Source organism: Tribolium madens, unplaced genomic scaffold (genome assembly GCF_015345945.1).
Source record: "Tribolium madens isolate multiple individuals breed KSU strain unplaced genomic scaffold, Tmad_KSU_1.1 Scaffold_20;HRSCAF=117;Tcas5.2_LG4, whole genome shotgun sequence".
In the NCBI taxonomy this organism is placed as follows: Eukaryota; Metazoa; Arthropoda; class Insecta; order Coleoptera; family Tenebrionidae; genus Tribolium; species Tribolium madens.
Window position 1 is genome coordinate 7,621,473 of NW_025400985.1, and position 13,945 is coordinate 7,635,417.

Sequence of the window (13,945 nt, forward strand, 5' to 3'; positions counted from 1 at the left end):
TTTTTTCTCAGATATGCAGTATAGTTTTAACCAGCAATTACTTGGTTCCATACTTTCTTTGCACTCCGTACAAATACAAGCTGTTCGGTAAAACGTTGTATGATTTTGTTGGGTGGTTCCTTAGGTCATGTGGAAATGCTTCCTAAGGGAGCTAGAGCAATAACTAACTCTACCTTATAGAGCAAGAGCCTGCGGTCGCCAGACCTTCGTCATTTTTATAAAAGTTGAAAATTTGTCAGCGCATACTTCCAACACAGGTAGGAACGATGGGCAAGTATGAAGTTTGGGTCATCGTGACTTTAGGAGATAATAGGTAGCAAAGAAATAAAAAATACCAACTTAAATTTATCAAATAAGAAAGCGTATTTTTTTATTATTTCTTCGGAATAATATCACCTCACCTATTGCCAGACACTTAATTTTGTAGCAACTCTTTGTCAGACACCCTTAAACTTTAATAAATTTTAACTGATTTGGTACGACAATACCTCAAACAATGTAAGACAAATGTAAAAATTAGCAAGGAGCATCGATCATTCTCTCAACATGACAAACGTTAATCAAAATTCTGAAACAAGGTTAGAAAAACCTAGAGAATCATTTACACTTTTAATCTGTCATGGGAATTGGGTGGACGAAATTCACTGTCCATCACTGTACTTACATTATAGTTTAAAAGCTGAATTTTATACATGTTACTTGGGTAACTATTGGAAGATGTGGCCCAAACTTCATACTTACCCATCGTTCCTGTCTGTGTTGGTAGTATGCTCTGACAAATTTTCAACTGTTATAAAATGATGAAAGTCTGGCGATCGGATGCTCTTAGACTATACATGTAAAATCTCAATGCGTGGATTGCTTTTCGGAATTAAGGTGGGTGCAAGGTTTAACCTTGTTTTTCTCGAAAACAATGTAGAAAACGGTTGTACAAAAATAACACATTTTTTGAAGAAAATTATCTAATAAATTTGCCAAAAAATTTAAAAAATTTCTTCCAAAGCAAAATATTATCCCTTAACTAGATTGACCCCGGTTTAGAGCCCCGTTAATTAGGATACACAATTTTTGATATCACCAATTGATTCAGCGCCAAAACTCCAGATGCAAACTTTTTAAAATGTATGTCTGAGATAATTGAGAAAAAAATACCTTTTGCCCGCCTTCTTCAGGGGGCTCTAACTCCTTCAACATTCAGCAAACATTTCTGGACAACGGTTTACAGGAACTTTTTGTTCTTATTTTGACCTAGGGAACTACTCACCGGAATTTTTCAAGGTTTTTTTCGGACACCTGTAGAGCTATCAGGAGAAGTTTTTGTATTATCTACGAGTAGTATTTTTCGAGTTTTATTAGTATGGGCAAATCTTGTTGAAGCAGCAACAGATAAATATTTATAGTTATAATAGTTGTTTAAACAGTGTTTTTTTTAACTAAACAGAGTTGACTAAAGCGGAAAATGTCTCAAAAATTTTCAATAAACGTGAGATTGCTTTATTTGGTAGTGCCATTCGAGTAAAATGACTTCAATTTTTTCTTTTTAAACTTTCAGAATACACAAAATTGAAAATACTTGAGGAACATGACTTCTAAATATAGAGTCTAGATATAGCACAAAAAAAAACAATAAAATGGTCTAAAAATTCTTTGAAGGGATTTTGTTATTCCAGTTATGTGGGAATAAGTAATTATTACATTTACATTTTTCTTTACTTTCTGTTTTTGCTTCTAGTAGATTACTTAAAAATGTTTTTTTGTATACAGAGTTTTATCAATTTTAAAATGACTATATAAGACTACTTTAATAGATTAAGTATGAAGCTGAATTCGAAATTCTTGAACGATTTTACATAAAGCTTTTGAAATCATCATGTGTACACTTTTCGAGCCACTGTACAATAATCAATTGAAAGAGTTAACGTCCTGCTCGCGCCAGTCCATCTCTTTTATCCAATGTTTTTCAATTAGAGTCGTCCGACCGGCTATTGCCCTGGTCTTCCAATATTTAATTAAGCTTCAGTGCAATCGAATTAGTAAATACATCGCTGATAAATAGACCGAAACACAAATCAAAAAACGTTCAAGTCGATTTCTGGTAATTATGCAGATGGCACGATTAATAACTGTATACATCGACCAGATTTTTGCATAATATGGAATACGAACGGCATCCTGTTTGTGTAATTACCGTAACACTAACCTAATGTGTCTCTATACCGGTAGAACTGGTCGTTTTGGTACCAGATGACGTACACATGGCGTGCAATTAGATGAAAAGTAAAAGGGTTTTTCGAAATTTAACCAAATTTGGAAAGTTATTATCAATCCACGTCTGGCAAGATGGAATGTCTATTCCAGACGTATTTCAATATGAGCAATATGCAAATTTCTTTAATTGGTTGGATGCATTGCACTAGCTTTCATCTCAGTGTTGCATCCATCTTTCTCACCGAAATAAAGCAAGAGACAGCGCGAAGTAGGCAAAGAGGCCACCGGAAAAATCACGTTTGCATTATTTATAGTTTTTGGAGAAAAAAAAACTTGTTTTTGCACAAGTAATGTAAAGTCTCTCTTGTAAACATCTCAGTTCGTTCTAATATCCGATCTTGTTTCAGGACGCCGAGACAATAGAGAGATTAAACGAATCCGGGGAGCTGAGGAGAATATTAAAACCTTTCAAGGTGAGTTCCTCCGGGCGATCTAATCGCTTAACGGTATCAAAACTCCTCAAATAATCGATCTTTTAATAATTCCAGAGTATGGACGCATGTACGACCTGCAAAGTTTGCGGTGGATACAGACTCCTACCTTGCCAGGTTTGCAACGGTAGTAAGAAATCAGTCCATCGAAATCACTTTACGACCGAATTTGTGGCTCTCAAGTGTATGAACTGTGATGAAGTCGGTTTAGTCAAGTGCAATGCATGCTAATTGGGGACCCTCGGAGATTCCGGGCGACCGGAAGAAAACACCATTGCCATAGATTGAGCGTCCGACGTGGTGACAACAGTGCAATTCTTGATAATTTTAAGGCTTATACCGATACGACTTATTTTAACTAGACTAGGACAATTAACATATTACTTACTCATTTGTATAAATGTTACTTGTGTTGAATAAAACGCAAAAGATATTCTTTGTTTTCTTATTTTCTAATGTTGTTGTTTGTCTTTGTCTTTAAAGAAAAAATTGCATTTTGTTACCTAAAATTTCGTTTATTATTATACTCGTAGCTTTCCTTTATAACGAAAAATCAAGTTAATTTGTCTAATTTCTGTTAAATACACGTTTCAGTTGTTGGTTGATTTTTCTTGCACCTTCAGGCAAAAAAATTATAATTTGAAAAGTTGGAAATGAAGAATAAATTTGGATAAAACACAAAATTTGTAAACAGAAGTTTTTAATTCCAAGATCTTGAAGATAAATTCAGAAATGTGCTCGCATTTAAAGGTGCTTGGTTTTCCTGATTTGGTTGCTTGCATTTCCTGTTTGCTTTATCAGAATTCTCTGGAAACTAACTTTTTGGAGATTTAGTTCCGGAAAAATCTTGCCGTTTTGGCGCTTCCCTGCTCTACCTTTCGCCGACTGGCCTTAACCCAGCCTCGGCGACATTGAACCTGGCCAATCCGTGGCTAGGTCGTCGCTGACGTCCCGATGCGTGCGTCGCTACGCGCCAACTTTCAGGCGAGGCGTCTCGACGCTACTTCAGTCAACATTCTGGTGCCGACCATGGGACTTGTGAGGGCTGCTGCTGCCATTACGCCCGTCCTTCCTAGTGAAGAAGTCAACTATTCGGACACCGGTAGTGAAACAGGTTAGTGCGTTTCACAGAAAAAATCAGTGTGATAAATACATGATCCAAGCTCAAACATTAAAGTTTCAGTGTTTCTTTTATTTCATTAAATTGATTGGTGGCGTTGTAAAGGCTGTGCCTTGACCTATCCAAGTATCAAAATGTAATAAAGGCTCCCTTTGCTGGGAGCACGACTTAATAGGACATAAAATCTCGTCGAAATTCTCTAATAAAACTAATAACAGAGAGAGAGAACCGGAACAATCTGGTTAACCGGCAAAAGGCTTCACTTTCCGCTCAACATCTTGTTTCAACAAGACTTTTAATCGAATTGTTATTGATATAACCGCGCTTTGGAAGATCTTTAATTCAAGTTTTGAGATTTCTTAAATAAAACGACAAGTTTGGGTTGGGGGGCTTTTTCTCTTAAAACCTCGGCTGGCTTCGAGCAATCAGAAAGACTAACCTTCTGAAAAACGTGTTTTCTGTACGTTTATCGAAATAAAGTCGCGTGTTTGTATCACGCAGCACACTTGTGACGTCTTATAATAGCTTGTCACATACAGACAACCTCCAAATTTACCTCTGCGAGAATTTTTTCACAATGAAAAATAAAATTCTTTGAGAAAACCTACACAATTTCGATTAATTCAAATTTCTCGGTTGTTGCATCAGATATTATAATTCATAGAGTGAGTAATTAGCATTTTGAGCGAGAACAAAGTGGTTGTGTCAAAGGAACTTTTAGTGTGTGGGAGTCTTCATTGTGGTAAAGTTCGAGACTGGACTAAAATTTAAGTAAATGGCTTTGCTTTTGAAATGATTGAAATGTTTCTTCCCCTTGAAAAGTTGATTAGAAATTTCTCGCTGTCCTGAGCAGCCATCTCTTTAACACATTACTTCAAAACTTCTCCAAGGGTAAAACTTTCGTCTAATTATCGCAGGTGCGTCTCGCATTTTTTGCTATGATATAAAAACCACTGAGCTATAATTATTGGAGCGAAATTTTTCGACCGGAAAATTGCTCAACGAAAATAATAATATAAGCAAAGGATAAATAAAACCGTCACAAAGACCGTGTTGATTCGCATTGATTGTGTGAAAAAAGTCATTTACTGCACCAAGCACAAAAACAGTCGTTTGGCTTTTTGATTGGCCTACGAATGGTTTTATCGAGACGTATAGACTACATAAAGCTTACCAGCCGAATGCAAAAAGCTCCCGTGTTCTAATTGGTCGACGTAAAATCAATTTGGAGCGAGTAACCTTGAAAGTGAGAGAGAGCTTTGTAATCCAACTGTTGCTTTACAGTTTGCTTGCATCACGCAACAGGTCTGAATTCTTTCAGAGACGATAAAGGGTTGACGCGGTTGCCGTTTCCTGAGACACATTTTCATTATTAGGGGAAAATTTTAAATGGCACGAAACAGGAAACTTAAAGCTTTGGGAAAAGATTGATTAAAATTTATTAAAACTCTGTTTGCACATTTACTTATTTAAATTAGTTATTTACGCCCATTTTATTGATCCAATGGAATCAAATGCAGTTTGTTTCGACATAAAAAATATGAAACGGATTTATTTTAGAACTTTTGATGTATTGCATATTTCTCTCGCGATTTCTTTACTTTGTGATTTTTTTACCAATTTGGGTTTGGGATCAATTTATAAGTTCAAGTTTTTATATTTATACATGTCTAAAAATAAATCTTTTTACAACATAAAAATATTTATATAAAGTCGACTGCAGAAGTACTCTCTTATAAATCAACAGACATCAAAAATATGTTGAAGAAAAAAATGGCGCAATATAAATTCTAAAAAATTGAAAATTTTACAATTTGGTGGATGCGCCGGGTCAAATATAAAATACATATACTTGTTCTGCTTTGTAATCATACTTGTTATTCTAATACATTTAATAATAAACCAAAAAAAAAACAACAACAACAAACAAAAGGTAGGTACAACAATCACATTTCTTTGTTTAAAATTATAATATCTTTGAGAATAATTTTAAATTTGATGATGTTTTTCGTGAAGAAGCACAATTCTTCCATGTCTGTCAACTCGGAGTTTACTTATTTTCATTACCAGATATTTGAGCTTCAATTCTCAAATCATAACAAAGATAGTCTGCATTTTTGTTATATTAAAACATTGCAGAAGAGCGCTTTTATGCACCTTTTTCTATTTACACAGTGAGTTATTTGCGTTTGCTTCTTTGCTTGCGCTTCTTTTAATTTAAAGATTATTTAATAATTAGTAATTATTAGAAGCTATAATCATTCTTACATTCTAAAAATGTTTATTTCTAGTTGTAACACAAATTAAACAAATTATTTTTTTAAAGAGTATTTTACCCCAATTCAATGGTTTGACAGCTCTTTAATTTCCTATTTTTAAATAGAAAAACTAAATTGATTTTTAAAAGTAGTTTGGTCAAACCTTACACTTTAAACGTGAGTGGGACGCAGACGCAGGGGAATGTGCCGTTTTATGGTTTCTCGCTTATATCTCGAAAAATTGTGCATGTTACAAAAAAATTATATAAAGCTTATAATTTTTATCACAAAACAATCTTTTCGGTTTTTTTGTATCTTAAATAGTTTTCAAATACCCACTAGCAAATATCGCATTTTTTAAATTACTACATTTTTTGTCTCACTTGTCTCACTTAAAACTTGTACAGTACTTAAACCTCTGCAGCTTGTAGAAAACAGAATGAGGTTATGTTTCACTTTTTGTACTCTGTTCTTACATGAAAATGTTCAGATTAAAAAAAAAACTTTTCATTTCCGAAGTTTATATTGTGTTTGTAATCACAACGATAGGTAAAACACTCAAATTTCTATTTCTATATATTTTAAGACGGTTTTATTTCCCAATCAAGTATAACGAAACATAAGGGGAAATTTTTTCATCACAATACTCACAGCAATAATCACAATGGCGAGCGCAGAGCACTTAAAGGGCACACACAAGGTTTTCATTAAAAACTGAAATTCCCTTTATGAATGAATGCAAAAGCAATTAACTGATTTAAAGTCTACAGTGATTGGCTCTAATTGTTATTATAATGGCCGACCTCAAATGGACCAATCACATCATTGCATTAAATTTTTGAATGATTTCAAAAATCTAAAGTGATTGGTTTTTTACATTATTATAATGGCCGACCTCAAACTGCCCAATCACAATGCTAACAACTTTTACAATAATTTTTACGTTAATTCATTATTAATATTTATTATTTTTTTAGAGTACGGCATTAGCTAGCGAAAACTATTTATAATATAACCGAAAAAACTATTTTTTTTGTAACACGTATCGTTTTCTGGATATAAGAGCTTAAAACGGTACCTTTTTAATAACCCTCACAAGACCGGGAACTTTTAGCATATTTTAGTATATTTCTAATCTGAATTGTTATTAAGAACGGTAGTGTTAAGCACATTTTAATCTTTGGATTTTGTCCCTTTGTTTATTTTTTGTATATTTCTTAGCACAAAGAATTAATCTGAATGTATTATTAATCGTAACTTTTCAAATAAATCACAGCTTTTCAAGTTACAATTTTTGGAAAATGATTTATATTTTCAAGAAGTTGTGAGTATTTCAATTCATGTTTTACATATTTCCGTGTCACATTCCTAATCGAATTCCTCCAATTAGCATCAGCATTAATCTCAACTCTCCAACAGAGTCCGACATTTACCGGATTACTGTTTCTCGGCGTCCATTACCGAGATTGTACCCTGAACAATGCAACTTGTAATTTCAGACGAATCAGACTGGTCAGGTATCCTAACATATCAAATATTGGGTGTGATATTTCTGACGGCGATGGCGTTAGTTCTTCTAGCGGCTGTGAGTTATCAATGCGCCGCCACGTGGAAATGGATCCGCGACAAGACCTGTGGCGATCCTTCCGATGCCGAAACTTCCATCAGCAAACAGCAAGCGGCTATAAGGATCAGTCATTCGTTGCCGGATTTGCAATCGGAACCGATGACACAGGAGTACGTGCAGGAGCACAAAGATTCGGTCGCCAAAAAGGTCTTGAGGCAAACGACGTTGCCCATTGTGCCTACAAGACATCAGACCTTTCAAAGGCAGCTGTCGCATAGGCTGGAAATGCCCTCAAATGTCCAGTTTAGTATTTGCACGTTGGAACACAGGAGCGACTCGAGTATAGTGGGACTGATTAAGGTATCTTCCTCAAATTTCTTATCTCAATTTTCTTACCTCTTAATCACTATACTTATTACCAATTTTCATTACCAAATCTGTTTATAACATTATTGTATTCTTAAAGTCTATCTACGTTTGCTTGAATTTTATGATTTTGACTTACCCGACTAGTTATGAGGGATTAAATGAGGATAGTTGTAAAGCTATTTTTACTAAAAAAAAAAACCAGCTGGCCGTTGAAAACCTTTACAATTGAGGTGTCTTTATCGCTAAAGGCCCAAAAAAGTTAATTGCCTCTATTGCACCATAAATTTTATTTTATTTATTTTTTATCTCGAATTGTTTTCAGTTTTTATTTTTATTCGGAATATACGTTTCAAAAACCCTTGTGGTTTATTATAAATAATTACATTTTTCTATTTTGCGTTTAGAATAAGTCTATTCCAGCACCCAAATGACGTCATTTGAGTGCTTTAATAAGTCGTTGGCGTTAATTTAATTTTAGTGACGGACTTTCTTTACTATTCATTTTCCAATGTGAAAATAAGAATTATTTTTATTTTTCACAGCCGCGTAAAATTATTCCACATAAATGTCGCCAACCGTTGCAAAATTCTCTAGAAAAAAAATTAAAATTTTCGTCTTTTAATTTATAAAATGATATAAAGCAGCAAAATAGAAAAAATAGTATAAAGCACTTGTTGCAGAAGGTTCTTCAAGCACTCATTTCAAATTTGTGCTTGAATAGAGATACCTTCTGCAACTTGTACTTTAATATACTATTTTGTAACACCTTTAATACAGTTACTCTGAGAGTTATTCTCATTAAATAAACCTTGTTTTTTAAAAGCTGTCATTTTTTTAAATTTTAATTTGAAATAATGTTCTTATTTTTTGCATTTGCAATAATTCAAATTTTGAGACCACTTTTCGTTTTAGTTGTCGATTATTTTCTTTGAATTTCAAATTTAATTTTTCATTTGTAATACACTATTATTCCTAATATTAGTATTAATTTTTTTTCAATTTTTTCTTGAATTCTTTAATTTTTTTATTATTATATCCAATACTCATTTATACACCATACCTACTTATTACATAACATTTTCTTCTTTTGTATTGTTCCTTAAACTTATTGTGAGTTGTTTGTTTTATTATCATTTCACATTCTACCTATTTAAATTCAAATCGATGTCCTAAAGTACAAATGTGCTACAGTGTTTTTCTTTTGGTTTTCTTCTTTTGTCAAATGTATTTTTCACTATTACTCACAACTATTTCATTTGATATATTATTGTCAAAACGACGTAGGTGAGAAATAGTTTTGAGAAATAGTGAAATACATTTGACAAAAAAAGGAAAACCAAAAGAAAAACTTTGTAAGTGAAATTTTTAAACGAAAATTGAGGTTTATTCTTGTGTTATTAAAATTAGGAAATTCAATGTAACTTGTATTTAGGCTTTTGAAACTCTTATAATTTACCCTTAGCATTGTTAGTTCTTCTGTATTTTTATTTCTATTTTAATTGTTTTTTTATTCTAAGCATTTTTTCTTACGTTATTTTTTAACGCATATTTTCCTCGAACTTGTTTTCACTACTTATTTTTATTCTTAATTAATAATTTTAAAACTTTGTCATTTATTATTATCTCTCATTCTATTTCTCTCGTTACTTTTTTAATTTATAATCTCATTAAGAATTTTTTAATTTAAAATTGTTTGAATTTCAGCCCGAGTTGTATAAAAAAGATTTAGTCCGCCAATCCTCAGCCGACAGCTCTGGGGGTCCCGAAATGGAATATTGTGGCAAATTACATTTCTCACTCCGATACGACAAAGACGTAGAAGGGCTTGTTGTGAGGGTAAAAAATTAATTTTATTTCTCGGAAATGACTTTTCGCAGTCATTTACTTGGATAAATAAATAGAACCGAATAAGTGTTATTTCTGGACCAATAATCTTTTCAGAAATTTTCTTAAATGTCAAAACAACGACGCCCACTTCTTGCTTTTCCTTCATTTCCGGCCATTTTCTTTCGACAGGTGTTCGAAGGTCGCGATTTGCCCATTAAGGACTCGACGGGTAGCAGCGATCCCTACATAAAACTTTACCTCTTACCCGACCGGAAAAAGAAATTCCAGACGAAAGTCCACCGGAAAAACCTCAATCCGGTGTTTAACGAGACGTTTATATTCAGGTAAGTGGCAACCCTCAAAACAACCAAATTCAAAGACTTGATCGAGGCTAATTAAGAGACGATGAATGGAGCAACTGATGGGTTTCTCTAAAATGCTGAGTTCTTATCGGAGTTAATTAATAATTCTTAATGCGTACACGGGAAAATCAGGGTGGGAGGGATGCTGACAGGTGATACGTCTTATTCGCGATGGTGGTAATGAGTTCGAGCCAGAAATGTACAGCTGTCTATACATGAAAGGGGAGTTGGGAGATGAGACACTTTCTGTCATTATGAAACTCAGCAGCGAGTTTGTTACACAATTTTTTTTCATTTTGCACCTTCTTACAATCAGAAAATCAGAATTGTCTGACTTCAATTTTGCTTCGAATGATGTTTAACAGGATTTAACGGTCATTGACACAACTACCCCCTGTACAAAAAAAGTCTTCAAATTTATTAATGGCCACAAATCGGGAAACCATTTTTTTAGTGTTCCTTATGAGGAGCTCCGCCAGCGATACCTCCAGTTCTCCGTGTACGACTTTGACCGCTTCTCCCGTCACGACCTCATTGGTCACGTTGTCCTCAAAGGTCTCTTAGACTCCACAGACCTTCAGCAAGAGATTGAGTACACGATGAATATTTTATGCCCTCCACAGGTGAGTCGTGAAAAATTCAAAAATCTAAATTTAGACTTGTCAGGAATAAAAATAGCCGCTGCAGCTTATCCTTAGGGAAGCTCCGGGAGAAACCTTGACCTATATAGAATGTAGGTCGTGCAGGATTCTCCCGCCGCATTTCTCCCTATTGATTTTGGTGAGGTGTTTCGATTTTTTATTGCAGGAAAAAGTCGATTTGGGCGAGCTGATGTTGTCGCTTTGTTATCTGCCGACGGCTGGAAGACTGACCATCACTATAATTAAGGGAAGGAGTCTTAAAGCAATGGATATTACGGGAAAATCAGGTAGAGAGAGGAACATTTAAGGGTCAATGTTCGAGGTCGAGCAAATTTCGTTTTGCAGATCCCTACGTTAAAGTGTATTTGCTTTGTCAAGGGAAACGGATAAAGAAGAAAAAGACGTCGGTGAAGAAAAATACGCTCAACCCGGTTTATAACGAGGCGCTGGTGTTTGATGTCCCAGCTGAGAATATCGAGGATGTTTCCCTCATTGTTAAAGTGATAGACTACGACAGGTAATTGCCAAATTAAAATTATTACGTTTTATCTTATTATAAAATTCGTTATATAACTTCAAATATTAAATAGATTAACTTGTCTGAAGCAAACGAAAGCGCCCAAAGGAAAAATCCTAATTTCGAATTTGGACTTTTGGCTTAAATTCTAAATTTTACGGAAGCGCTAATAACGAAACACCAATTTCCAACTTTAAAACTGAAAGAAGATTTGAGTTTTCAGATTTGGAATTTATTGCTAATTTCCTAATTCTAATTCTTCTAACTCTTTTTACTTCTAGCCTTTCAAATTGAATCTTGTGTCATAAACTTAGAATTATATTATTTAATCTCTTTTTTTTTCACTTCTACGTTAAGAGATTCAAAGTTTAAAGTTGAAAAGTTAGAATTGTAATTTAATATCTGAATATAGTTTTTAATAGAATTCCGGAGTTTAGAAATTATTACAAACTGTAGAATATATGTATATTGAGTCTAGATTTAGAAAAATAATATGAAAAATTATTTTTGATTTTATTTTTTGTTTAGAATTGGTTCAAATGAGTTGATGGGTTGCACGGCGATAGGTTCAAGTTTCATAGGGATCGGCAAGGACCATTGGTTGGAAATGCTGGACAATCCCCGATGTCCCGTAGCCCAATGGTACCCCCTCCTTGAATCGATACCGGGCCACATACCCGCCAACGACTCCCCTCAGCCCCTCAGCCTTAGCTGCCTCAACAGGTGAACGACTATTCCGAGACGAAAAAACAAAGGAAACAAACGTCTGGTGCTGAAATCATGAAAGAGAATAGCAGATCAATCCCTGCCGTAGATTGTCAGTATTCTGTGTTGAGACAATTTCCAAAAAGACAATTCGCTATGTATGTGAACAATAAGCAACAATGTTGTATTGTAGAGTTATTTTCGGTTTTACTTATTGTGTTGACAATACCGATGCATATCAGCTCCTTGTTGTACTAAGAGATGGTTGTTTAAGCGGAAGATGTACGAAATTAGTAAAGGCGTTTCGGCCTACACGAGTACATCTTCCGGGCTCAAGGCTCGCTGCTAGGTTATCTTGCTCTCTGTTACAGTACTTGTAGATTTATTATCGATCTACGTGTCATGTGCATGTTTGTTATCAGCTTGTTAAAATAAGAGAAATTATTTTAAATAAATATATATTGTACTCGAACAAAAACGACTTTTATCTGAACACATCCACTTGCAGTAAACTTATTCATGTACCGAAATCATAAATTTAATAGGTAGTTAAAATTCAACAGTCTGTTGCAAAACAATGTTTCCATAAAAAGAAAAATCGGTTGAAACAAAAATGCTTTTATCGTGTTCAAAGCCCCCATATCGATCCACCCTTATTTACAATCTCCTTGACAACTCGGTCTATTCCCCGTAGTGCGGTGTTAAATTGCCACAATGGCCCCGAATTTGGAGGAAAACCTCCTTAACAGGGTATCGAAGGAGCTCATTTTATTCATGTTACCCCACGGTCCAATATCAGACGACAGTGAAGAAGACATCGACCCCGATATCGAAGACAGTCTCACATCTGACCCTTCCCAAATCCACGTCCCTTTGGAACACAATCTTCGGGCGCTTCTAGTGCAAGTAACGGGAACAGAAAACTTAGAGCTCGTAACGCAAGTGAAACTACGAGTGATTGCCCGAGACGTTCCCTTGCAACACTTGGGAGTATTCATCCCAGCCCTTAGGGAGCTCATCTTAGACGGCAGTGTCGTCGCCACGCTTCGGGAGCTGGGCTCCGGTCTGAAAAACCTAAAAATTTTGAGAATTAATCGGTGCGGAATTGAGGTTCTGGATAATATGCTCGCTTTAGAGAGTCTGGAGGAGTTGTACGCCGCGGATAATTTGATTGAAAACTGCATGCCCTGCGCTTTTTTGAGTAACTTAAAAGTATTAGATTTGAGGAGGTCAGAGTTAGAAATTTTTGAGTAGACATGGAAATTACTCGCACGTACAAATTTTCAGGAATCGTCTCAAAGATGTGCGACGCACCTTGACCTTCCTGACGATATGCGAGAAACTGGAACATATTTTTCTCGAGGGAAATGATGAAATATGGCAGTTTGGTAACTACCGACAGACCGTTAAAAGCTTATTACCGACATTGAGAAGTTTAAATGGCATTACCTTCGAAGGTAAATTCGATTTATGACTTGTTACATTATTCAAATATTTATCGAATTCCAGACGAATCTAATCCTAAACTTTCCCAACAAAATTCGATTCAAAAAGCAGAAAAAGTCAACCAAAACACGGTAATTTCAAACTCAATAAATTTCGATTTTTGGATTTATTAATTTTAGGTTTTTGTTCCTATCAAAAATGGAATTATGACGAGGTCTAGACCCACAAGTGATACAACAACTGGATTTACCATCACGTTTCCTCCTAAAGTATTTAATGAGAGGCCTCCTAACTTCAAATAATGGATTAAATTGAAAACAAAAATGTTTAGAGATTAAGTTTAGTTCATTCCTTATCACCGCGTAAATACTTGTTGCGAATCAAAGTGATCTAAAATGATCATATTCTCAGAAAAAATGTTCACACCCCTGCAT

The 13,945-nt window shown here is 34.7% G+C and overlaps 3 protein-coding genes across 6 annotated transcripts in view; all 3 read left to right on the top strand.

Moving 5' to 3' along the window:
• LOC123004649 (glutaredoxin domain-containing cysteine-rich protein CG12206-like) overlaps positions 1 to 3,298 on the top strand; it is a 20,445-nt gene extending 17,147 nt beyond the window's left edge. For both annotated transcript variants that reach the window (XM_044398004.1, XM_044398003.1), the window contains exons 4-5: positions 2,616 to 2,681; positions 2,757 to 3,298. In XM_044398004.1, the coding sequence (XP_044253939.1) occupies positions 2,616 to 2,681; positions 2,757 to 2,930 (240 nt within the window). In that variant the 3' untranslated portion in view covers positions 2,931 to 3,298. The remainder of the gene's footprint in view (positions 1 to 2,615; positions 2,682 to 2,756) is intronic.
• A 422-nt stretch (positions 3,299 to 3,720) lies between these two features.
• LOC123005161 (synaptotagmin-10-like) lies at positions 3,721 to 12,535 on the top strand. 3 transcript variants are annotated; one of them, XM_044398802.1, is made up of 9 exons: positions 3,728 to 3,813; positions 7,577 to 7,594; positions 7,649 to 8,004; positions 9,718 to 9,849; positions 10,030 to 10,184; positions 10,657 to 10,825; positions 11,010 to 11,130; positions 11,189 to 11,360; positions 11,889 to 12,535. In XM_044398802.1, exons 1-9 carry the CDS (start codon positions 3,729 to 3,731, stop codon positions 12,085 to 12,087), a joined length of 1,407 nt encoding a protein of 468 aa, XP_044254737.1. In that variant the 5' UTR covers position 3,728; the 3' UTR covers positions 12,088 to 12,535. The 3 variants fall into 3 exon arrangements, with proteins under 3 accessions (XP_044254735.1, XP_044254736.1, XP_044254737.1); XM_044398800.1 differs by having other exon boundaries at positions 3,721 to 3,813; positions 7,577 to 8,004; XM_044398801.1 differs by having other exon boundaries at positions 3,721 to 3,813; positions 7,577 to 8,004; positions 9,718 to 9,843.
• Positions 12,536 to 12,779: 244 nt separating this feature from the next.
• Positions 12,780 to 13,935, top strand: LOC123005973 (leucine-rich repeat-containing protein 56). The gene is made up of 4 exons (XM_044400084.1): positions 12,780 to 13,294; positions 13,353 to 13,522; positions 13,575 to 13,642; positions 13,691 to 13,935. The coding sequence occupies exons 1-4, from the start codon at positions 12,780 to 12,782 to the stop codon at positions 13,811 to 13,813; spliced, it is 876 nt and encodes a 291-aa protein (XP_044256019.1). The 3' UTR covers positions 13,814 to 13,935.
• The last annotated feature ends 10 nt before the right edge of the window (positions 13,936 to 13,945 follow it).

Coding starts and splice junctions, on each gene's coding strand:
- LOC123005161 (XM_044398800.1), top strand. CDS start 3,729: ATGGGACTTGTGAGGGCTGCTGCTGCCATTACGCCCGTCCTTCCTAGT. Junction 8,005..9,717: donor GTATAGTGGGACTGATTAAG/GTATCTTCCTCA, acceptor TTTGAATTTCAG/CCCGAGTTGTATAAAAAAGA. Junction 11,361..11,888: donor AAAGTGATAGACTACGACAG/GTAATTGCCAAA, acceptor TTTTTTGTTTAG/AATTGGTTCAAATGAGTTGA.
- LOC123005973 (XM_044400084.1), top strand. CDS start 12,780: ATGGCCCCGAATTTGGAGGAAAACCTCCTTAACAGGGTATCGAAGGAG. Junction 13,295..13,352: donor AAAGTATTAGATTTGAGGAG/GTCAGAGTTAGA, acceptor ACAAATTTTCAG/GAATCGTCTCAAAGATGTGC. Junction 13,523..13,574: donor AAATGGCATTACCTTCGAAG/GTAAATTCGATT, acceptor ATCGAATTCCAG/ACGAATCTAATCCTAAACTT.